Raw genomic sequence first — 25781 nt, 5'->3', positions numbered from 1 at the left:
GGCTCACAACCATCTGTACAGCTACAGTGTACTCACATATATAAAATAAATAAATAAATCTTAAGAAAGAAAGAAAGGAAGGAAGGAAGGAAGGAAGGAAGGAAGGAAGGAAGGAAGAAAATATATTTCCCCCTGTGAGTGACCTTTGACAAATTGTTTTAAGGAGATAGATATAAATATGGATGGATGGATTCTAGCCAGGAGGTTTACTTGGGGCCAAAAAGGAAATACAAACACATAGGGACTTGTCATGAAAAACTATCATGGCTACATTCTTTGTCTTCGTTAGGATTGCTATCGCTGTGATGGAACACCATGACTAAAAAGCAAGTTGGGCAGGAAAGGGTTTATTTAACGTATGCCAATGTGAACCACAGCACTGTTCACCACCAAAAGAAGTCAGGAACCTGGAGGCAGGAGCAGATGCAGAGGCCATGGTGTGGTGCTGCTTACTGCCTTGCTCCCCATGGTTTGCTCCGTTGTAACCCTGGAATTACTGATACTAGAGAGACCTCAGTGTTGTGTACAGACAGTTTGCCTCTGCGTTCCCCACCCCCACCCTCCCTCCCACCCTCCTCCTCAGCTTTTTCCGGCCTTCCCCAAATTCAATCACAGGAGTCCCCTACTTCAGTTCAATGGTTGGGTATGAGTATCTACATCTGTCTTGGTCAGCTATTGTTGGGCCTCTCAGAAGACAGTCCTGTTAGGCTCCTGTCTATAAGCACACCACAACATTAGTAACAGTGTCAGGCTTTGGAGCCTCCTCCTGAGATGGATCCCAATTTGGGCCTGTCACTGGACCTCCTTTCCCTCAGTCTACAATTCTGGGTCAGAGTTTTTGACCGTGGGATGGCATCTCCACCCCTCCACTTGATGCCCTGTCTTTCTACTGGAGGTGGGCTCTGTGAGTTCCCTCTCCCCCACTATAGGACATTTCATCTAAGGTCCCTCCCTTTGAGACCTGAGAGTCTCTCACCTCCCAGGTCTCTGGTACATTCTAGAGGGGGGCCCTCCCCCTACAGGTTGCCTGTTTCCATTCATTCAGCTGGCCCTCAGGGCTTCTCTCCTGCCCCCCACCCCCACCTAATCATGTTCTCCTTTCCTCTCCCACTCCCCTCTCCAACCCAGGTCCCTCCCTTCCTCTGCCTCCTGTGATTATTTTCTTCTCACTCTCAAGTGGGATTGAAGCATCCTCTCTTGGGCCCTTCTGCTTGTTAAACTTCTTGAGTTCTGTGGATTGTATCCTGGGTATTCTGTATTTTTTTGGGGGGCTAATATCCACTTATTAATGAGTACATATCATGTATGTCCTTTTGAGTGAGTTATTTCACTCAGGATGATATTTTCTAGTTCCATCCATTTCCCTACTAAACTCATGATCTCCTTGTTCTTAATAGCTGAATAGTATTCCATTGTATAAATGAACCACATTTTCTGTATCCATTCTTTTGTTGTGAGACATCTGGGTTGTTTCTAGCTTCTGGCTATCACAGATAAGGCAGCTATGAACATGGTGGAGCATGTGTCCTCGTGATATGGTGGGGCATCTTTTGGGTATATGCCCAAGAGTGGTATAGCTGGATCTTCGGGTAGATCTATTTCAAATTTTCTGAGGAACTTCCGGATCGATTTCCAGAGTGCTTGTACCAGCTTGCAATCCCACCAACAATGGAGGAGTGTTCCTCTTTCTCCACATCTTCACCAACAAGTGTTATCACCTGAGGTTTTGATCTTAGCCATTCCGATTGGAATGAGGTGGAATCTCAGGGATGTTGGGATAGCTCTGGGGCTATTTGTAATTTAATGCTAATTCAGTTCTGGGGGAAGGAATTCGAACAAGGAATGAGTCAGCACTCAGGTGATTTCCTGTAAACCTGCTTCCCACCTTAATTTGTAAAATAAAGGCTAGAGCCAGGGATTGGGCAGGAAAAGGGAAGGTGGAACTGAAAGGAGAGAGAGAAGAAGGGAGAGGAAGAGGACACAGAGGAAGAGGTGGAAGGAAAGCGGAGCAGAAGCACATGGCCTGGAGAAACCACAAGTTCTAAGGGGTCTCATAGATGGGGAAGATGGTAGTGTAGTGGTAGATCTGCCCAATCTAGGCGCACAGCTTGTATTCATATTAATGGAGTTGTGTTTTCGTTGCCGGAGCATATTTGGGTGGAGAATTACCACAACACAGAATCGTTTTGATTTGAATTTCCCTGATGATTAAGGACTTTGAACATTTCTTTAAGTGCTTCTTCTCCATGTGAGATTTCTCTGTTGTGAATTCCAACACAGTCTTTAAACTTCACAAGCCCCGCTTCCATCGGCTGCATTACCCTCAACATTCTGACCTTCCAAGCTCCGACCGAACAGCTCTCCAAGCACTGAACAGTCAATGACTTCTCTTGCACAAAGTTCCAAGGTCCTTCCATAATCCTCCCTGAAACAGCATGGGCAAGTGGCTCACAGTCATATCCCACAACCCTGCTACCAACTTGTCTTGGTCAGGGTTTCTACTGATTCAATTAAACGCCACGATGAGAAAGCAAGGAAGGAAAGGGTTAATCTGGTTTGTACTGAACATCACAGTTCATCATCACAGGAAACCAGGACAGGAGCTCAAGCAGGGCAGGAACCTGGAGGCAGGAGCTGAGGTAGAGGCCATGGAGGGGTGCTGCTTACTGACTTTCTCTATGCATTGCTCAGCCTGCTTTCTTATTGGGCCCAGGACCACATGACCAAGGATAGCACTACACCCCATGGGCTGGGTTCTCTGCAGTCCATCATTAAGAAAATGTCCCATAGACCCATAGAAAATGTCCCATAAATACCTTATGAAGGCATTTCTAAATTGAGGTTCTTTCTTTTCAGATAATTCTAGCTTATATCAAGTTGGCCTAACCTCTCCTGCATAGTCTTCCTTAGGCTTCTCAGCTTCCATACACATCAGTGGGGACTGCTGGCCACACCCATGATGTTACCCCATCCTATCTGAGACATGAACACCACCAGACACTATTTTAGCTATTGCTGGTGAGGCCCTTCTGCCACACCAATGTCTTCACTCTCTTCAGGAGAACAGCACCTCTGAATGACCACAGGCCATCAAAGAGGAAACCCCTCACTTCCCTGTCCTGACCACTTTTCTGCACAGCCTGCATCCTCCCACTTCCTCCAAGACCTTAATGTACCTGGCTCGCTCTCTCTCTCTCTCTCTCTCTCTCTCTCTCTCTCTCTCTCTCTCTCTCTCTTTCCTGTCTAGCTCCTTCCTTACAGCTTCAGCCTCATCCACCCTCAATAATAACGTGTCGTGGACAAATGGGTCTTCGGCCACCCTGCATTTTCTTCCTCCACAGATGTAACAAGTAGATGACATGCATGCACATGCGCACACACACCTTCTACAAGTCTACATGTCTCCCAGCCTTAGTCACCCAGCTTGTCCCCTTTCCCCACATGGCCCAACAAATTCTACTTCCTCCCTCTTCCTCCAACCACACCCACTGGGAAAGCCTCCAAGTACAAAGGGCCCCCAAAAAGACCCAGTCTGCCATTCCTGACATTCCTGACAAGTTTCCCAAACCCCCTATCATGAAGTCATAAGCCCCCTCTGCCCTGACACACACACACACACACACACACTGGCACACACAAAAGCACACCAGCCCCCCCCCCCCCCCCCGCTCCCTGCACACTCTTCACTCTATCGCATTAGTTTTGAAACGCCTCCAAGATGCATCTTCATCTCTCCCTGTCCACCTTCCCGGCTTTCCATCAACCCTAAACTGCTTACACCATTCAATTCAACTGGCCTTTCTCACCTCACACCACCATACCGCCCACAGCTCCTCAGATGAAACCAGCACTGGCCTGACTTCTATATCTGGTTACTCGTTTCCTTTCCCCAGTCTTCTTTCCTGACATTCCAACCTTCCTCAAACCCACCAGATGCAAAGGAACTCAGTTTGCTTTGAGTTAGCATCTTTTGTTCTCTGTTCCAGGTTTCTGAGCATTCGGTGTGCAGAGAAAAAGGTATTTCAATATGTTGCATTTTGGCATCGAGCACTGAGCGCATCTCAACAAAAAGTGCCTAGATAATCATTTGTGCACCCCTCTGCCAGATAAAAAGAACATCTATGAGCGTTCACGATGCAGTACATAAAGGCCCTGCCACGACAAAAACCTGCCATTTCTTTGCAGACATATTTCACAGCTGTCTCCTAGAGACAAGGGTTTCTGATCTAAGCTTACTGTCTTTGAGTCGCCAGTGCCCAAAACATGCTTGTAAAACTCACAGCTGTGAAGACTAAACACGTTTCTCTCTCTGTTTTAGCAGTCACTTAAAAGAGTGGTCCGTGTCTGCTCCACAATAAAGGTTTCTCTATTTTAGAGTTCTCCGTTTACTTTAATGTGAATGCTTTAAAATATGGCTGTTCTGTGATGTGCGTGGTGGTCTGCACTCCAAAATGAATGTTGAAATACAATCTTCAAAATGCCCAAGATGATCATGTCATGAGGACTCCCCGCCTTCTGAATGGAATTACACCCTTATCATAGGGCTCAAGATTGACAGGAGAATTCTCCAGCCCCACCCCCTTCTCTTTGTCTGTGTAAGGACATTGTACTCCTCATAGGAGGCCTCAGCAATAACACACCTTCTAGAACCAGAGAGCAGACCTCAGCAGCTATGAGTCCTGCTGACCCCTCAGGTCTTGGAAGTGAGAAATAAATTCCTATTGTATATAACGTACCAGTATGTGGCATTCTTGCTATGGCAGTACAAAGAGACTGTGACAAGTCAGTTAATCAGATTTTCATTTTATAGATAATATGGCCTAAGGCCACCTGTCTTTAAAATCAAGTCTATTGCAAGAAAAAAATTATAGAAACAATCACTACCCATCTAGTGGCTATATGTTCAAAGTGGTTTCTTCTGTATTACTCTTTTCAAGAAGGCTTCAGGATGAATGATTTTTGTGGGGCAACTAGCATTCCAAAACAGATGAGTCTGTTTTCCCAGCAAGCACAGCTAATCGGCAGCACAGGCGGCATCAAAGGCCAGGTGGGCTGCTCAGTCGGTCATCTTTTCACTGTGTTACTCTGCGTGCCTAACTGATGGATCAGCAGGAGGGTACCCGTTAGACAGGAAGTATGAAAATAACTAGGCCTTTGGACATGGTGTTCTGCCCTCCAGGAAACCCAGACAGAAAGTTGAATCCTACGCCATGCAACAGGGCTAAATATTGCAATTTTACCTGTCAGAAAGGTAGCTAAAAGTAATTGATCCCAGCATCACGCCAAATATAATCAAGGGCTGGATCATTCTTGCATACCATTTCTGATCACAGACCAGGTTGAAATTTCTCACCACAGAACTCCTCCATTTGCTCTGATCATAGACGTAGCCATCGGAACAAGGACTGTCATGCTTATAACCACTGTACTCGTAGCCCAAACGTGACACGTTCTCCCTCCAAGTCCTGCTACATCTCGTGAGTTCCCAGATCTCCCCATCCTGCAGCTCCACCATGATGTGATCTTTGTGCTCTGGTGACCTCAGAGCCAATATGTCCTCCAACCTCCAAGCAGATACGTTGTGGAAAACAGCCTTCCGCACCATGCCTGGGGGCTTGCACGCATGCTCAGGGATAATTGACAGGAACACAGAAGACAGATAGTGGATACCACAAGAGAGGCTCTGGTAGGCACATATCAGATACAGGACTATCTGGAACCTATAAAAAAAAAAGAGGGGGGGGAGCTAGTTACTATTGCTGGCCTATCAATGGGGAAAGGACACAGGTAAATATGATGGGCTTCCAAAAGATTGACCTTAGTATACGTATATGCATATAGATAGGTAAATACAGAAATAATTACAGGTGCTTCTCTCTCTCTCTCTCTCTCTCTCTGTCTGTCTCTGTGTGTGTGTGTGTCTCTCTGTCTGTCTCTCTGTCTCTCTCTCTCTCTCTCGTGTGTGTGTGTGTGTGTGTGTGTGTGTGTGTGTTTTCAAGTACATTCACTAAGTTCTAGCTCCATGCCCATTAAGTCATTCCAGCATACAGGGTCGCAAGCTAGTTCAAGTTTATTGAGCAAACAACCTTTGCCCAGCAAGGAAGTCGTCAGAAAGCCAATTTAACCTAAGAAAACGTCATATTTACTATTTTTTTTTCAAGCCGAACATGAGACTATCTCTACTTTTCAACAAGCAATTGAGCACCAAGTGTCACCATTTCCCCTTGAAGGTAATAAAACCAGCTGCTCTCGGTGTGACCCAAAGTCAGCGGCAAGTTTGCCTGTTCTTCCAAATCCTTGACAAGAAAATATTTTGATGTCTTGTAACACAGTGGCCTCTGGGCCTCTAACTGCAAAACAGTAAGAGCCTAGCTGTTTGTCAGTGGGCAATTGGTTAAAGTTACAGGCAGCACACACTAACAGCCTGGGAGATGCAGAATCCAGTGGTATTAAGTTTTTACTCAAAGAGCTGCAGTATACAGTCAAGTGTGAGTCACTTGGAAAAATGAAATCTCAACTGAGAAAATGTCATCATTTTGGCCTGCTGTAGGCTTGTCTATGGTGAGTTTTCTTAACTTGACTGATAGGGGAGAGCCCCATTCATTGTAGGCATTGCCACCCCTGGGCAGGTGGTCTTGGGGCCATATAAGAAAGCAGGTTGAGCAAGCCATGGAAGAGCAAGCCAGGAGCGGCACCCCTCCATGGGCTCTGCTCCAATTCAGTTCCTGTCTCTGGGTTCCGGCCTTGAGTTTTTGGTTTCCCTCAGTGGACTATGACCCAAGCAAGATATGGAAGCCAAATAAAGCCATTCCTGCCACACCTGCCGCACAAGCACAAGGACCTGAGCTCAGGTCCCCAGCTCCCATTTGGTAAGCCAGGTGAGCCAGCAGGTACCGGTATTATCAGTGTGGCGGGGTGAACCGAGGATCCCTAAGGCTGTACTGCCATGCCTAGCCTCTGAGTGAGCTCCAGATTCTGTGAGAGACCCTGACTTGAAAAGTATGAAGGAGGAGCTGGAGAGATGGAGAGATGGTTAAGAGCACTTACTGACATACAAAAAGACCAGAGTTCTCTGTCCCACTACCTACATCAGAGAGCTAGCAAATGCCATTAACTCAAGCTCCAGAGGAATATGACAGCCACTCTGGCCTTGTTGTACATACACACACACACACACACACACACACACACACACACGCACACATGCACATATACATATAAATAAGTTTAATTAAAATTTTAAAATAATAAAATGGAGAGCAACCCAGGAGGACACCCAACAGCTGACTTCTGGCTTCCACATGCCCATGTGTGTGTGCACATGCAAACACATGCATATTCACACACAAAATAAAGTTAACTCAAAATCAACAGAAGGACCGACTAGAACAGAGGGAGAAAACAGGAGGTGGTATCTATCAGAATGACCTCACTTTCTGCTGGGAGCATTTGGCCCTTCCCTCCTGCAAGCTGCTCCCCAGGTCCACCCCCTGCACCCCGCTCACCCCACTCACCCAGCTCACCCCCCTCATGGGGACTCGGAGAACCAGAGCAAGCCTAGGGATAGCAGCACCACCCTGCATGGTGCCTGAGTAACCCAGTGGTACAGATTCCATTCCCAACTGTCTTCTGCTGGAATCCAGATTGGCCTAGGACTCACTGTGGAGGCCAGGCTGGCCTCAAGCACTCAGCAGTCTCCTGCCTCCATCTCCCAAGGGCTGGGATTATAAGTACCAGACACCATGCCTGGCTATTGAGTGGTTTCTAACCTCAAACAGTAACTAAACACTAACTTCTATGATTGCTTTCTCCTTGAACACAAGGAGAAAATGAGACATTATTACGTAACATCTGCCATGTAGGTGAGTGTCTGTAGAAACCTCGGGTAACCTTTTCTTTTTATTGTTTCTTTTCTTTTTTTTTTTTTAACCTTTTTAAATATTTTTTAACCTTTATTTTTTATGTGAACGGGTATCCATGTGAGTCTGTACCCATGCATGTTGGATCCCCTGAGATCTGAGTTACAGACGTTTGTGAGCTGCTGTGTGGGTGCTGGGAATTGAGCCTAGGTCTTCTGGAAGAGCAACCAGTGCTCTTAACCCCTGAGCCATCTCTCCAGCCCCCAGCCCCCCCTTTTTTAAGTGGTATCTTCCTATATAGCTTAGGCTGGCCAGGAGCTTTCTGTCACCTTCCCAGAACTAGGACTACATATGTGGATCACTTCTAACTGCAGCATGTATTTCTACAGTTATTTGTAAGCATCTAAGGTACATTGAATTTAGCCCAGTTTTTCAGATGGGGAGGTGGTAAAAGAAACATTCAGGCCCATTATAGTTCCTATGTGAAAGCTGATCCTTCACCCCCACGTTAGTCTGCTATGGGTCTGCTATGACCACACTGCCTCCATTTCCCAGGCATTCAGACAAGGACTCCAACGGGCCTTTTGCAGTGAGCATGAAATTAAGGGATGCATGCATACGTTGGGTATCTATATGAAAGCAAAGGCTAACCATCAGCCAGGAAAACCTGCCAGGCCCAAAGGGAAAGCACACTAGCGTACATATAGGTATTCGTCCTGGACACTGGAAAAGAACACGGTTGGGCTGGCAGTTTTTCTATACCTGGGACCGTGCCTTCCAATCCTGTTTTTTCCCCCCGGTTGGTGGTCCAGACACCAAGTCCCAACTGACCCGAAGGGGTGCGAATACTGCCTGCACCTGCCAAGTCCAAACAAAGTCCAGCGCCTCCTGTGGCCAGTGGACAAAAGGACAAGCCAGGCCATGGGTTGTTGGCCAGATTTGTGCATGCATTGGTCAAATAGGGGGTTGAGAAGCTGTGGAACCTATCCCAACCGACAGAAACAGACACCTCAGCGCCCCGATCACGTGCCACCCGACTCTGGCTCCATGTCCTGTTTTGTCTCCCTACCTGCCGAAGTGTCCTATGTGGTCAAAAATCAGCTCCACGTTGCAGGACTCCATGTCCAGGTAGCAGTGCTGAGCGCCCTGGACTTGGAGCACCGCACCCCACCCGCCTCGCCCGCCTGTGGTCTGGGGTGCCCCTGCTGGGGAGGCCTCCCTCCTTCCTTCCCAGCAGCCCAAGCGTCTCAGGGATGTCACGTGAGACACATCCTGCTGCTCCATCGCACGTGCCTCAACTCCTGCTGGATGCTTTCCCACACTCTCCACCACGAACCCACGACCCAGGGAGGCGTCAACACTTGTAGGAAGTTTAGGAAATGCAGAGCCCCTGGCTTGGTCTGGGGACTTCAAAAGCACCCAGTCTTCAGCAGGACACGCCTTTGCTCCCTAAACCTTCATGCTTAGGAATCCACTGTGTGGTGGGTTTTAAGTACACATTTATTATTCCACTCCCAGAGATTCAGCCGACCTGAGGTGGAATCAGGAATGATTTTGTTATTGTTTCATGGAGTGGAGATGGACCCGGGGGGGGGGGGTGCGGGGGGGGAGGTTGTAGGTCTATTTATGTATCTATGTTGTTTTGTTTCGTTTTGTGATAGTGTCTAGCTATGTAGCCGAGGTGGCCTGGTCCAACCCAGGAGCTTCCTGCCTCTGCCTGCTGCGCCCACCTCTCATCCTCCAACTCTGGCCTCCACAGGCACCGCACTTAGGAGCGCGAATTCAGACATAACACATACACGATTTCAAAAGAAAAGGAACTTTGTCACAGTATATTTCTCTGCCCACCCCCATGCTTTCCTTCTTCTTCAAACAGCACTTCTTTAAAAATATACCTTTTTTATTAATTGAGAATTTTATATATGCATGAAATGTATTCTGATCATATTCACCCCCTTCTCCTCCCCCTAATTCCTCCAGGTCCACCTCCCCATCCACCTCTAATTTATCCAATTAGTGCCCCCCCACACACACACACAAAGAAACAAAAAAAACACTAGTCAAATTTGCACTGCCCATGGGTAGTAATCAGCCTTCCCAGAGGTCAAAAACTCTCCCTCACTCCTCAGTCAGGGCTCTAAACTGATGAACTCCGCCCACAGCATACTGAAACGTTTACTAGCTTGATCTTAAGCAGGTCTTGTACAGGAATCACAGCCGCAGTTGAGTTGCTGAGTACGATGGTCTTGCCACACCCAGAAGATGCTGCTTTTGACAAGGTCTTCCCTGACCTCTGCCTCTTAGAATATCTCCCCCTCTCTTCCCCTCTCTCCTCCCCTCTCCTCTCATCTCTCCCTCTCCTTCCTCTCTCCTTTCCTCTCTCCCTCTCCCACTCCCCTCCCCCCATCTTCCCTCGCTCCCTCTCTGACTCTTCTGCACACTTCTCCATCACTATCTCCGCTCTTTTTTTTTAATTATTCCATTCACTTACATGTCAAATGATATCCCACTTCCTGGTTACCTCTCCACCAACCCCCCATCCCACCTCTGCCCTCCTCCTCCCCCTTGCCTGTATGAGAGTGCTCCCCCACTCACCCACACTCTCCTGCTCCACCACTCCAGCATTCCCCGATGCTGGGGCATCAAACCTCCCCAAAACCAAGGGCCTCCCCTCCCGTTGCTGTCAGGCAAGGCCATCCTCTGCTACATTTGTATCTGGAGCCAAGTATCCCTCCAGGTACACTCCTTGGTTGATGGTGTAGTCTCTGGAAGAACTGGGTGGTCAGGCCAGTCTATACTGTTTTTCCAATGGAGTTGCAATTCCCCCTCCAGTCCTTCCTCCAGCTCCCCCACCAGGTTCTCTGAGCTCAGTCTGATGGTTGGCTCCAAGCATCCACACCTGCATTTGTCAGTTGCTGGCCAGACCTCCCCAGTAAACACCTCACTAAGTTCCTGTCAGCAAGTGCCTCTTGACCACGGCAATAGTGTCTGGTTTGGTGTCTGAAGACATGATAGATCTCCAGGTGGGGCAGTCCCTGGTTGGGCCTTCTTCAGTCTCTGCTCCATTTTTTTTTCTTTTTTTTTTTTTTTGTCCCTGCTCTTCCTTTGGACAGGAACATTTCTGGGTTAAAATTTTTGAGATGGATGAGTGACCCCATCCCTTGACCAGGGGTCATTGCCTATCTACTGGAGGTGGTCTCAACAGGTTCTATTTCCCCCTTCTATGCACATTTCAGCTAAAGTCAATCCCCTTGGGTCCTGGGATGACTCCAGTGGCTACCCCCCAGTTCCTTATGCCCCCTGACACATATTTTTGTTCAATTTCCTGACCCTCTGTGCCTCTCTCACATCTCCTCAGGTTCCTGATCCTGCCCCCTTATTTCCTTCCTGTCCTCTCTCCCTCCCAGGTCCTCTCTCCCTCCACCTCCCACAATCATCCTGTTCACTTCTTCATGCAGGACTAAAGCATGGGCTTTCTTCCTTCAACACTCCATATCCATATGGTCCTGGGCAGTGTGAGCTTTTGGGCTAATATTCACTTCTCAGTGAGTGCATACTATGTGTGTTCTTTTGTGCCTGTATTACCTCACTCAGTTCCATCCATTTGCCTGTGAATTTCATGTAGTCATTGTTTTTAATCTTTGCTTAGTACTCCATTGTGTATATGTACCACATTTTCTGTCTCCATTCTTCTGTTGAGGGACATTTGGGTTCTTTCCAGCTTCTGGCTATTATGAGTAAGGCTGCTATGAACATAGTGGAGCATGTGTCCCTGATATATGTTGGAACATCTCTTGGGTATATGCCCAGGAATGGTATAGCTGGGTCCTCAGGTAGAACTATTTCCAATTTTCTCAGGAACTGCCAGACTGATTTCCAGGGTGGGTGTACCAGCTTGCAATCCCACTAACAATGGAGGAGTGTTCTTCTTTCACCACATCCTTGCCAGAATCTGCTGTCACCTGAGTTTTTGATCTTAGCCATTCTGACTGGTGCAAGGTGGAATCTCAGGATCGTTTTGATTTGCATTTCCCTCATGACTAAGAATGTTGAACAATTGTTTAAGTGCTTCTCAGCCATTTGAGATTCCTCAGTTGAGAATTCTCTATTTAGCTCTGTACTTCACTTTTTAATAGAGCTATTGGATTCCCTGGAGTCTACACTCGTTTTTTTTTTTTTTTAAGATGTATTTATTTATTGTATGTATGTAAGTACACTGTAGCTGTACAGATGGTTGTGAGCCTTCGTGTGGTTGTTGAGAATTGAATTTAGGGCCGACCTCTGCTCGCTCCAGTTGGCCCCGCTCACTCCTGTCAATTCCGTTCGCCCAGTCCCTGCTCAATCCAGCCCAACGATTTATTTATTATTATACACAAGTACACTGTAGCTGTCTTCAGGCACACCAGAAGAGGGCGTCAGATCTCATTACAGGTGTTTGTGAGTCACCATGTGGTTGCTGGGATTTGAACTCAGGACCTTCAAAAGAGCAGAAGAACAGGGCTGAGCCATCTCACCAGCCCTGGAGTCTACCTTCTTGAGTTCTTTGTACATTTTGGATATTAGCCCTCTGTAGGATGTAGGGTTAGGAAAGATCTTTTCCCAATCTGTAGATTGCCATTTTTTTTCCTACTGACAGTGTCCTTGGCTTTACAGAAGCTTTTCAATTTTATGAGGTCACATTTGTTGATTGTTGCTCTTAAAGCAGATGCTATTCAGGAAGTTTTCCCCCCATGCCCAAGTATTCGAGGCTCTTCCCCACTTGCTCTTCTATTAGATTCAGCATATCTGGTTTTATGTGGCAGTCCTTTGTTGCAGGATTTTCCCTGTGCAATTACATTAGGGCAGCAGGAGACCTGTGATTAGACAGGGGAAAGGGAGACAGAGTTAGGAGTTGCCGAGAGACTAAAGAAAGTATAGGAAATGTGTACGTTCTTCTACAGTATCACACTGCTTGCTTAAGGGAAGTGGGACAACTAAGAAAGGGACATCTGCAGATTGATGAGCAGCTGCGGCAGATTGGTTCTAGGTCTTACAGTGGAAGAGGCAGAGGTCGTCAGTGCCCTAACTTCACCTCCAGTTATGGTACAAATTCTGAGCTATCTAACCCCTCCGAAACAGAATCTGAGCATAAAGACGAGCTGAGTGATTGGTCATTGGCAGGAGAAGATGATCGAGAGACTCGACATCAGTGAGACAGCAGGAGATGCTGAAGCAGGAGGAAGAGGCAGAAGTGTTTCTGGGGGATGAGGTTGTGGTGGACCACGTGGTGGCAAATCCTCCATCAGTTCTGTGCTCAAAGATCCTGGCAGCAATCCATACAGCTTACTTGATAATACAGAATCAGATCAGACTGCAGACACTGACGCCAGCGAATCTCACCACAAGTACTAACCATCGTAGACTGTCTCGTAGACGAAGGACTGATGAAGATGCAGTTCTGATGGATGGAATGACTGAATCTGATGCAGCCTCAGTTAATGAAAATGGGACAGGCAAAAGATGTGATTGAAGAGCATGGTCCTTCAGAAAAGGCAATAAATGGTCCAACTAGCGCTCCTGGCGATGAAATTCCTAAGCTACCGAGTACTCCGGGAGAAGAAAAGACTAAGACCTTAAAAGAAGACAGCACTCAAGAAGCAGCAGTCCTGAATGGTGTTTCATAACTGAAGGAAGTTTCTAGTTTACAGTTCTTTTACATTACAGTTACAATAGTGCTTGTACAAGCTTGCCAAAGATAGAATACGGATCGCCAGTCTTACATCGCACTTTCAGTTCCTCCATTTGGAGTTCAGAAAGCAGAGGGATCCTGAAGAAATCATATGTGAAACATACTTTGACACCTACTGTGTTAAAAATATGTCATCAGATGTGCCTTGAGAATAGTGTACGTAACATTAAAAAAAAAGTTGCTGGCTATAGGATATGTTATTTTGTTTTCAAAATATGGCAGAGATGTGGGGAGGTGGGTGGGGCGGGTCCCTAACTTAATACTCTTTATGAAAGCATTAGCTGCTTTTGTTACATTTTTAATAATATGCAACCACTTCTTCACCTGAGGAAAACTAGAATGAAGCAGTCTAAAATATTTTGCACTGAATTGTAATTTCTTCATTAGTTTAGTCTGGGGACTGGTCTGTTTAATGTGTTTTTTAAATGCTGTTTGTAGAGGCAATTCTGCAGACCACTGGAAATACATGTTAACTCATCTGCAGGGATACTGGGTGATATTGGCAGTGACTGTTCTACATTGAGGCTTTGTTTGGTTTATTTATTTAAGTGTACATTATTTAAAAATCAAATACAGCTTTAGTTGAAACACTAAGCTGATTTATCATGTCCATTCAGGCATAGCCTGAACTACTGAAAAGATCAATTTCCAGAAGGTTTATTCTGTATAAACTACATGTTTAGTCTTCAGTGGAGTACCTTTCACATTTTCTTTCTACCCTTTTTTCTTTTTCTTTCTTCCCCCCCCTTTTTTTTAATTTTTAATATTTTTATTACGTATTTTCCTCAATTATCTCCCCCCTTTTTTGATGTTGGTTATTTGATGTGCAATATGTTTTTGTATGTAGGTAGTAAAATAAACTTTGATCTTCCCCCAAAAAAAAAAAAAAAAGAGTTGCAGAGAGATAGTGTCTCAGGGGAGAAGGAGGAAGGTAAACATGGATACATGGATGAGGTGAATCAGCATGACTTTTACCAGCCATAGGTAGTTATGATATCATAAGGTTAGAATAATTGGGATAAAGCTTTTATCATTATCAATTGGTTCTGAAATTATTATATTGGCATCTTGTAAATTGAGAAATTGTTGATACATAAATCTGATTGGTTAATTATAAGCTTCTAGAGTCTTGATTCTACCAGGTAAATGGGTGTTGTGATGGCTAACCACACAGTGGATGTTCATACAGGGGCTAGCTAGAGAGATGCCAGTGGGAGGAGCTCGGGAAGCCTGTCAGTCAGGGCCCACTGGAGAGTTGGCAGGCAGAGTACAATTGGAGTGCAGAGAATTGGCGGTTTCATTTTTAATATTTCTCACAACAGTCCTTAATCCACTTGGACTTGAGCTTTGTACAAAGAAATAAGAGTGGATCAATTTGCATTCTTCTACTTGCTGACCGCCGGTTGAACCGGCACCATTTGTTGAAAATGCTTTTTTCCACTGGATGGTTTTAGCTCCTTTGACAAAGATCAAGTGACCATAGGTGTGTGGGTTCATTTCTGGGTCTTCAATTCTATTCCATTGATCTTCTTGCCTGTCGCTGTACCAATACCATGCAGTTTTTATCTATTGCTCTATAGTATAGCTTGAGGTCAGGGACGATGATTGCCCCAGAAGTTCTTTTGTTGTCTAGAATAGTTTTCACTATCCTAGGATTTTAGTTATTCCAAATGAATTTGAGAATTTCTCTTTCTTACTCTATGAAGAATTGAGTTGGAATTTTAATGGGGATTGCATTGAATCTGTAGATTGCTTTTGGTAAGATGGCCATTTTTACTATATTAATTCTGCCAATCCATGAGCATGGGAGATCTTTCCATTTTCTGAGGTCTTCTTCAATCCCTTTCTTCAGAGACTTGAAGTTCTTGTCATACAGATCTTTCACTTCCTTAGTTAGAGTCATGCCAAGATATTTTATATTATTTCTGACTATTGTGAAGGGTGTTGCTTGCCTAATTTCTTTCTCAGCCTGTTAATTCTTTGAGTAGAGGAAGGGTACTAATTTTTTTAGTTAATTTTGTATCCAGCCACTTTGCTGAAGCTGTTTATCAGGTTTAGGGATTTTCTGGTGGAATTTTTGGGGTCACTTAAGTATACTAACATATCATCTGCAAATACTGATATTTTGACTTCTTCCTTTCCAATTTGTATCCCTTTGATCTCCTTTTGTTGTCTAATTGCTCAGGCTAGGACTTCGAGTACTATATTGAATATGGAGAGAGAGAGAGAGTGGGCAGCCTTGTCTTGTCCCTGATTTTAGTGGGATTGCTTCAAGTTTCTCTCCATTTAGTTTGATGTTGGCTACTGGTTTGCTGTATATTGCTTTTATTATATTTAGGTATGCACCTTGAATTCCTGATCTTTCCAATACTTTTAACATGAATAGGTGTTTTATTTTGCAAAGTGCTTTCTTAGCATCTAATGAAATGATCATGGGTTTTTTTTTCCTTTGAGTTTGTTTACATAGTGAATTATATTGATGGATTTCTGTATATTGAACCATCCCTGCATCCCTGGGATGAAGCCTACTTGATCATGGTGGATATATATATATGTGTGTGTGTGTGTGTGTGTGTGTGTGTGTTAAATTCATTTGGTTCATAACTGTAACGGGAAATATTTAATAAGCAATCCATACCACTGCCAGCAAGGCACCAGCGGACAGGCCAGCTTGTTCTCAGACCAGCAGGTTCTCTGACCCAGAGCTCTGAAATCTCTCCACCTGGCTACCTAAGTTCCCATGGCGGGTCATTGCCATGGCAGCCCCATGCTTTCAAATTCCCATGGTTAGTTGGGGTGCACTTCTTGTACACCCATGCTTTCCCACCATACCCTTCTCTCGGGAACCCAGTTGAGACACACTGTGAAGGAAAATATCATGCAAACTTAGTCTAGAATCAACAGATAACACAATTGTTGGGCACAGAAACTAGCATCCTAATTTGTAAGCTATTCTAAGTTACAAATCCTTCGGTAGTGGATCCCAGGGATCCACCACCTGAACTGGGGCCCTCTGCTACCTACATTTTGTCCTCCATCAACTCTCCTGTCCCAAAGGCAAGTATCCTTCTCCTGCTTCCCCTCTTCCTCTCTCCAACCCAGAAGTCCTGCCTACTCGCTCACTGATTGGTTCCTTGAAATCTTTATTCATTTATTCATTTATTCACCTGCAATTACCTGAGCACTTGATTCACTCCTTGTCCCAGGCAAACTCTCTTGGGGAAGAGGAATTATCATCGAAATACAAACAGCACCAGGGCAATCCACCTTTCCCCCTTTTTGTCCAACTAAAAGACCACTTTATCTCAGATATAACATAACTTTTTTTAGTTTCACTGTCTCTCTGTTTGGTTTCTGTTTCCATGATCTGTTTAATGGTGTGAGTGCGGTGTTGAAATGTCCAACTATTATTATGTGAGGTTCAATGTGTGCTTTGAGCTTTAGTAACATTTCTTTTACAAATGTGGGTGCCCTTGCATTTGGGGCATAGATGTTTGGAATTGAGAGTTCATCTTGGTGGGATTTTTTTTCCTTTGATGAATATGTAGTGTCCTTCCCTTCTTTTTTGATAACTTTTGGTTGAAAGTTTATTTTGTTGGATACAGGAAACACCCCTCAGTGACAAAGACAGACACTACCTCAGATAATGAGCCTGGATAAATTTTTTCTAAGCAAGTGGTCCCAAGAAACAAGCTGAAGTAGCCATTTTAATATAAAATAAAATTGACTTTCAACCAAAAGTTATCAAAAAAGATGAGGAAGGACACTTCATATTTATCAAAGGAAAAATCCCACCAAGATGAACTCTCAACTCTGAACATCTAGGCTCCAAATGCAAGGATACCCACATTTGTAAAAGAAACTTTACTAAAGCTCACAGCATGCATTGTCCCTCACACAATAATAGTGGGGGACCCTACTCTCATCAATGGACAGATCATGGAAACAGAGATGCAGTGAAACTAACAGAAGTTATGAACCAAATGGATATAACAGATATCTATAGAACATTTGAACCTAAAACAAATAATATACTTTCTTCTCAGCACCTCATGGTACCAAAATTGACCATATAATCGGTCACAAAACAGGCTCCAAGAGATGAAAGAAGATTGAAATAATCCCATGCATCTTTTTTTTTTTTTTTTTTTTTGGTTTTTTTTTGGTTTTTCGAGACAGGGTTTCTCTGTGTAGCCCTGGCTGTCCTGGAACTCACTTTGTAGACCAGGCTGGCCTCGAACTCAGAAATCCGCCTGCCTCTGCCTCCCGAGTGCTGGGATTAAAGGCGTGCGCCACCACGCCCGGCTAATCCCACGCATCTTATCAGATCACCACAGTCTAAGGCTGGTCTCCAGTAACAACAAAAACAACAGAAAACCCACATACACTTGGAAGCTGAACAACACTCTACTCAGTGATAACTTGGTCAAGGAAGAAATAAAGAAATTAAAGACTTTTTAGAATTTGATGAAAATGGAGCCACAACATACCTAAATGGGACACAATGAAAGCAGTCCTAAGAGGAAAACTCATGGCTCTGTGTGCATCCAAAAAGAAACTGGGGAGAGCACACACTAGCAGCTTGACAGCACACCTGAAAGTCTAGAACAAAAAAGAAGCAAATACACCCAAGAGGAATAGAAGGCAGGACATAATCAAACTCAGGGCTGAAATCAACCAAGTAGAAACAAGAACTATACAAAGAATCAACAAAACCAGGAGCTGGTTCTTTGAAAAAATCAACAAGATAGATAAACCCTTAGCCAGACTAACCAGAGGGCACAGAGATAGTATCCAAATTAACAAAATCAGGAATGAAAAGGGAGATGTAACAACAGAAACCAAGGAAATTTAAAAAATCATCAGATCCATAATTGCATTTATACCTTAACCAAACAAAGATCTAACAAAGAAAGAGAACTTCTAACCAATTTCTCTTATGAATATTGATGCAAAAATACTCAATAAAATTCTTGCGAACAAAATCCAAGAACATATCAAAGTGATCATTCACCATGATCAAGTAGGCTTCATCCCAGGGATGCAGAGATGGTTCAATATACAGAAATCCATCAATGTAATCCACTATATAAACAAACCCAAAGAGAAAAAAAAAAACCACATGATCATCTCATTAGATGCTGAGAAAGCATTTGACAAAATTCAACACCCCTTCATGGTACAAGTCTTGGAAAGATCAGGAATTCAAGGCTTATACCTAAATATAATAAAAGCAATATGCACCAAACCAGTAGCCAACATCACACTAAATGGAGAGAAACTTGAAGCAATCCCACTAAAATCAGGAACTAGCTAAGGCTGCCCATTCTCTCCCTACCTATTCAATATAGTACTTGAAGTCCTAGCCTAAGCAATTAGACAACAAAATGAGGTCAAAGGGATACAAATGTGAAAGGAAGAAGTCAAAATATCAGTATTTGCAGATGATATGTTAGTATACTCAAGTGACACTAAAAATTCCACCAGAGAACTCCTAAACTTGAGAAACAACTTCAGCAAAGTGACTGAATATAAAATTAACTCAAATCAGTAGCCTTCTTCTACTCAAAGGATAAATAGGTTGAGAAAGAAATTAGGGAAACAATGCCCTTCACAATAGTCACAGATAATATAAAATATCTTGGTGTGACTCTAACCAAGCAAGTGAAAGATCTGTATGACAAGAACTTCAAGTCTCTGAAGAAAGAAATCGAAGAAGATCTAAGAGAATGGAAAAATCTCCCATGCTCACAGACTGGCAGGATTAATAATGGCCATCTTACCAAAAGCAATCTACAGATTCAATGCAATCCCATCAAAATTCCAACTCAATTCTTCATAGAGTTAGAAAGAGCAATTCTCAAATTCATTTGGAATAACAAAAACCCTAGGATAGTGAAAACTATTCTCAACGATAAAAGAACTTCTTGGGCAATCACCATCCCTGACCTCAAGCTGTATTACAGAGCAGTAGTGAAAAAAAAAAAAAACTGCATGGTATTGGTACAGCGACAGGCAGGAAGATCAATGGAATAGAACTGAAGACCCAGAAATGAACCCACACACCTATGGTCACTTGATCTTTGTCAAAGGAGCTAAAACCATCCAGTGGAAAAAAGCATTTTCAACAAATGGTGCCGGTTCAACCAGCAGTCAGCAAGTAGAGGAATGCAAATTGATCCACTCTTATCTTCCTGAACAAACCTCAAGTCCAAGTGGATCAAGGACCTCCACATAAAACCAGATACACTGAAACTAATAGAAGAGAAAATGGGGAAAAGCCTCAAACATGATGGCATAGGGAGAAATTTTCTGAACAGATCACCAAAGGCTTATGCTCTAAGATCAACAACCTACAAATGTTACCTCATAAAATTGCAAAGATTCTGTAAGGCAAAGGACATTGTCAATAGGACAAAACAGCAACCAACAGATTGGGAAAAGATCTTTACCAATCTTACATCCAATAGAGGGCTAATATCCAATATATACAAGGAACTCAAGAAGTTAAAATTCCAGAGAACCAAAGAGCCCTATTAAAAATGAGGTATAGAGCTAAATAAAGAATTCTCAACTGAGGAACATGGAATGGCAGAGAAGCACCTAAAGAAATGTTCAATATCTTTAGTCATCAGGGAAATGCAAATCAAAACAATCCTGAGATTCTACCTCACACCAGTCAGAATGGCTAAAATCAAAAACTCAGGTGACAGCAGATGCTGGTGAGGATGTGGAGAAAGAGGAATCCATTGCTGGTAGGATTGCAAGCTGGTACAACCACTCTGGAAATCAGTCTGGCGGTTCCTCAGAAAATTGGACATAGTACTATATGAGGACCCAGCTATACCACTCCTGGGCATAGACCCAAAAGATGCTCCAACATATAACAAGGATACGTGTTCCACTATTGTCATAGCAACCTTATTTATAATAGCTGGAAAGAACCCAGATGTCCTTCAACAGAGGAATAGGTCCAGAAAATGTGGTACATGTACACAATGGAGTACTAATCAGCTATTAAAATCAATGACAATGAAATTTGCAGGCAAATGGATGGAACTAGAAAATATCATCATCCTGAGTGAGGTAACCCAGTCACAAAAGAACACACATGTTATGCACTCACTGATAAGTGGATATTAGCCCAAAAGCTCAGAATACCCAAGATACAATTCACAGATCATATAAGCTCAAGAAGAAGAAAGACCAAAGTGTGGATGCTTCAGTCAGTTCTTCTTAGAAGGGTGAACAAAATATTCATGGGAGGTAGAGAGTGGGAAGGACTTGGGAGGAAAATAGGAGGGGGAAGGCATAGAAGAGGGACAGGATCAGATATAAGAGAAGAATGGGATGATATACAGAGGGTCAAGAATTTGAACACAGGTGTATAGCAATGGGGTTTGGGGAACTGGATGTAGCCACTAGAAAGTCCCAGATGCCAGGAAAGCAAGAGGCTCCCAGGACCCAGTGGGGATGAGATTAGCTGAAATGCCCAAAAAAGGGGAGAGAAAATCTGTAGAAACCATATCCAGAGGTTAGGCAAGGCCTTTGGCTGGGGGATGGGGCCACCCACTCATCTCCAAATTTTTAACCCAGAATTGCTCCTGTTTAAAGGAAATACGGGGACAAAGTGTAGAGCAGAGACTGAAGGAAAGGTCATCCAGAGACACTATTGTGGATTCCAAGAAGTGCTTACTAACAGGAGCCTGATATAGCTGTCTCCCGAGAGGTCTGCCAGAGCCTGACAAATACAGAGGCAGATGCTTGCAGCCAACCATTAGATTGAGCACAGGGTCCCCAATGGAGGAGTTAGGAGAAAGACTGAAGGAGCTGAGGGGGTTGCAACCCCATAGGAAGAACAACAATAACAACCAACCAACCCCCCCACACCCCCGAGCTCCCAGGGACTAAACCACCAACCAAAGAGTTCACATGGAGCCCATGGCTCCAGCCCTATATGTAGTAGAGGATGGCCTTGTCTGGCATCAATGGGAGAAGAGGCCCTTGGTCCTGTGAAGGCGCAATGCCCCAGTATAGGGGAATGCCAGGGCGGTGAGTTGGGAGTGGGTAGGTGGATGGTTAGGGAGTACCCTCATAGAAGCAGGGAAAGGGGGGATGAGATAGGAGATTTCCAGAAGGGAAAATGAGAAAGGAGATAACATTTGAAATGTAAATAAATAAAATACCCAATAAAAAAGAAAAATATTTTAAAATGTCTATAAAGATTTTCATTTATATAAAATGTACATACAAGATGTGAGAGAAAATAAATAAGGCAAAATATTAAAACTTAAGTTCCTGGAGGACACATAGCATTTTTGATCCCATCCTTGCAACTTTCAATAAATCTGAAATTATGACAAAAATAATTTACCATCCTTTAGCTGAGCAAAGTGGCATGTGCTTCTAATTTCTGTTCCAGGGAGACTGAGGCAAGAGGATCAAGAGCTCAATGCTAGCTTGGGGTACACAGTGAATCTGTGTCTCAAAAGTAAATAAATAAATGTCTTTTTAATACTTATAAATTCGACTCCTTGTCTCATTTCTGTAGCAGCTTGACCTTAGACGCTAACCTGTAAGCAAGAATCTGATCAAATCGTTTCCAGAAATTACTAACTGTTGTTAAGTATGTGAAAATGCTTCCTAGAAATTTTGCTTTAGAAGTGCACAGTCATGGGGCCTATTAGGATTTCTTCCAGGATAATTTTTGGATGGGAAAATCTCCAGTTCTTTCCCAGTTCACATCTATGAACAGTTGGCTTTCTTTCCCAGTTCACATATATAAACAGTTGGCTTTTTCTACACTGACTTTTGCACTGTGCGTTCCAGACATGTAGAGTCACATTGAGGAAACATTGTTGATCCTCTGTAACAGTGGTTGTCAACCCACTGTGGCAAACCTCTGTCTCCAAAAACGTTTACATTATGATCCATAATAGTAGCAAAGTTACAGTTACAAAGTAGCAATGAAATAATGTTATGGTTGAGTGCTGGAGGCCAGCCCCAGCAGGTCTTCTTTCTTGTTTGGTTCTTCTTCAGGCAGTGGAGGGGGAAGGGCATAGTGTGGAATAAGACTTGGTCTTATGAGATATTTAGGGTTGCTGTATAATTAAAAAAAAAAAAAATGTTTACCTATCTTTAATCTAAGTCACTTTGCTTCAGTAGCTGGCCTGCCTTCTGAGTTCCTCTGAGACTAGAAACTGAAGTCTCTGGCACTTAGCACCTCAATTTAAACCAGCAGGAGATTAAGCAAGGATAAATTGCTAGAGCCTTTTCCCTCCTGTCCCGATGCCTCTCACTTGTCAGGCTAGGGGAGGTTTGGAGCAATAAACTTGCATTGAACCAGGAGAAGAGAATCATGCTTGCAGAAGGAAAAACTTTTACACAATCAAGTATGCATAAACTTCCATAAATTCGTATACAGATGCATGCATATACGTTCTTCCGAGATCAGCCGAGATCGGGCGCGTTCAGGGTGGTATGGTCGTAGACGCATATACGTTCTTAAAAATCTCCATTGAAACCAGTATGGGCCCATACTATACTAACTCATAATTACATACTTACACACACACACACACACACACACCAAGTACTGTTGGGTGATTAGGGTGTCCCGCTTCCACTCTGCCACAGGGCTTCTACTGGTAAAAGCAGGACACGGGAGTTTTGACTGCGCTATGTGAAGCTGCTGGACACCAGCTCTGGGTGTAGGGGAGCGCAGGGACTCTTGGGATTCCCGGGCCTGCACGAGGCCAGGGCCTTCTGGTTCTCAGGCTCTTGGGTACTCAGACATTGTTGGATGCTGCAGAAGAGCTGAGAATGGAGTGGGGGCCCTCCAGCTGGATCTAGCCCCGAGGCTGAGGGGGAAAGGCAGGGAGCGCTGAGAGGCCTTCTGCGGGAGATTAGACGCAGCTCTTTAGGTGAAGACCTGCTCCATTGCTCCCCATGGTGGATCCTGATGGAAAGGGACAGTCCATGGTTTTAAGGTATTTATTGTCGTGGCAATGAGTAAATGAGTGGCAATGAGTAAAACCGTACCCCACTTTCTCAGGGCGGGTCTGAGGTTAAATATCTTTTGCAGGGAGGAGTGTCTGGGAAGGGAAGTTTATTGGCTAAGCCTCCAGGTACCTCATTAACATGGAGATTTGTCTTCAGGTAATGTGATCTGTGGTCACTCTACCTGTGCAGGGGCTTGGGGCATTGCCCTTATGTGACTGATGGCTACAGACCTATGGAGAGCTGTGGCCTCATGCCAGGAGCCTGGTGTCCAGGAGCATGGCAAAATGCCTACTGTCCCCTGCAGGGTCACCAGGGTTTCAAGCCTTAGCTCAACCAGAAACCAAGCTGCCTTTCATGGTACCAGTGCAGAAAGAACTCGCTCATTCTGGATTTTAAAAAAAAAAAAAAAAAATGAGCTCCAATCTTTATTGCATAGAGAAAGAAAAAGCATCCACCGTTTTATTGATAAATGAGTTAAACCCAAGTCTGTAAGAAGAAAGCTTTGTTCTCTTTAAAAGACTAAGCCCGCCTTGCTATTAAGAAAAGTCCCATGGTAATGAGAAGCCTGCCTGCTCCTTCTGCTCTCTCTGTGGCTTCTTTTTCCCCTTTCCTCTACATTCTTCACATTGCTCTCTCAGTTTTTTATGTTACCTCTAGTTTCTAAGTTAGTCCACTCTGCATTCTCCTTCTAATCTTGCTCTTTCCTCCTGCTCTGACGTCACAATAATGCCCTTACTCTCAATGCCGTTTCTCCCAATGCTATGCCTTTACTTCTAAGTTCTTTTTGACTTCAGTTCTGTCTAAAAAGTTCTAAAAAAAGATGTGCTCAGCTCAGTTCTTTTTTTTTTTTAATGTATAACAGTCTCTTAGTTTATTATAAACCAGCTTCGTAGGCCACAGAGAAAAAGGACTGTGTAATACAGCCTTTTGAGAAGGAAAAGCAAGGAGCAGAGGAGGACCAAGATGAGTCTAGGGCCTTGGAAGGCACATTTCCCAGGGAGGGAGCCCTGAAAGGGAAACCAGACATCCAGTGAGACTCCATGAACTGCCTAACAAACAAACAGGTCTGTGGTAACCTGACCCTGGGGAACAGGGTCCACATCTCTGAACTATGTACAGTAATGCTGTGCGGAAGATAAAAGCAGACCTCAAGTGTCTGGAGGAGGAGGCCACATCCCATTAGAGTTCCTCGGCCAGGAGGGAGCTCCACTGGGGGACCCATGGGAGGCCACATGCCAAGAGGTGGGCCCACCAAACCTGGACGAGGGGCCCCATGGCCAGGTGGGTACTGAGTTGGGGCTCCTGCAATACTGGCTGTGGCTGCAGCTACAGCAGCTGCAACAATGCCTCTTCCTTGTGGGGTCATCATCTGTTGGGATATGGCCCTCCAACACCTCGGACTGGCCCAGCAAGTCCTGCAGGAGCTTGGGGCATGGGAACACCAGCAGGGATTCCTCTGCCAGCAGCCCTGCTGATTCCTGGCCCGACAGCAGCTCCAGCAAGTGCCACTTGGGCAATGCCAGTATCTTTGGGAAGAGGTCCTTCTACTGTCATGCATACCAGGTTCTCCCTCCACCCCCACCGCCCAAGCAATACCAGACCAAGGACTTGCTTTTCTTCCCTTTCTGCTTGTTGGAGTTCTTTGGCTTGATATTCCTGAACTCATCACAATCACACAGGATCAAATTCATGTGCTTGTCAAAGGCTCTGAAGGTCCTGATGAAGATCCAGCCATCTTGCAGGATGCACCTCATCCTGTAGTCAATGTGCTGCAGCATCTTGCGCTCTTGCCCACCATCATGGTGGTGGCTTGGATGGCTCAGATTGCCGCCGCTAACCTAATGGAAATGCAGCCTGCAAAATCTCAGCTCAGTTCTTTTTCCTCTCTTCATCCTCAGCACTTATACATCTTTCAGAATACATGATCACATGGTAAAAAGTTTACACATAAACTTCTTTCTTTCTTTCTTTCTTTCTTTCTTTTGTTTTTCCAGGCAGGATTTCTCTGTGTAGCCCTGGCTGTCCTGGAACTCACTCTGTAGACCAAGCTGGCCTCAGAAGTCTGCCTCCCTCTGCTTCTCAAGTGCTGGGATTCAAGGCGTGTGCCACCACGCCCAGCATTACACATAAATTCAAATCATAAATTGAATAAGTAATTAGAAGAAATTATCTGGCTAAACATTTGTCGTCTG

The 25781-nt window shown here is 44.4% G+C and overlaps 1 protein-coding gene and 1 pseudogene across 1 annotated transcript in view; both read right to left on the bottom strand.

Moving 5' to 3' along the window:
• The window catches only part of Slc22a16 (solute carrier family 22 member 16), a 34454-nt gene extending 25381 nt beyond the window's left edge, over window positions 1–9073 (bottom strand). Inside the window, exons 1-2 of the mRNA XM_021174548.2 lie at window positions 8929–9073; window positions 5241–5720 (exon numbers count right to left, since the gene is read on the bottom strand). Of these exons, the coding sequence (XP_021030207.1) occupies window positions 5241–5720; window positions 8929–8981 (533 nt within the window). The 5' untranslated portion in view covers window positions 8982–9073. The remainder of the gene's footprint in view (window positions 1–5240; window positions 5721–8928) is intronic.
• Window positions 9074–23265: 14192 nt separating this feature from the next.
• On the bottom strand, window positions 23266–25367 carry LOC110303519 (small nuclear ribonucleoprotein-associated protein B pseudogene; annotated as a pseudogene).
• Window positions 25368–25781: the final 414 nt, after the last annotated feature.

This window comes from Mus caroli, unplaced genomic scaffold (assembly GCF_978045245.1).
Source record: "Mus caroli unplaced genomic scaffold, Mus_caroli_1 scaffold_9, whole genome shotgun sequence".
NCBI lineage: Eukaryota > Metazoa > Chordata > Mammalia > Rodentia > Muridae > Mus > Mus caroli.
This window is presented reverse-complemented; position numbering and strand designations above follow the sequence as displayed.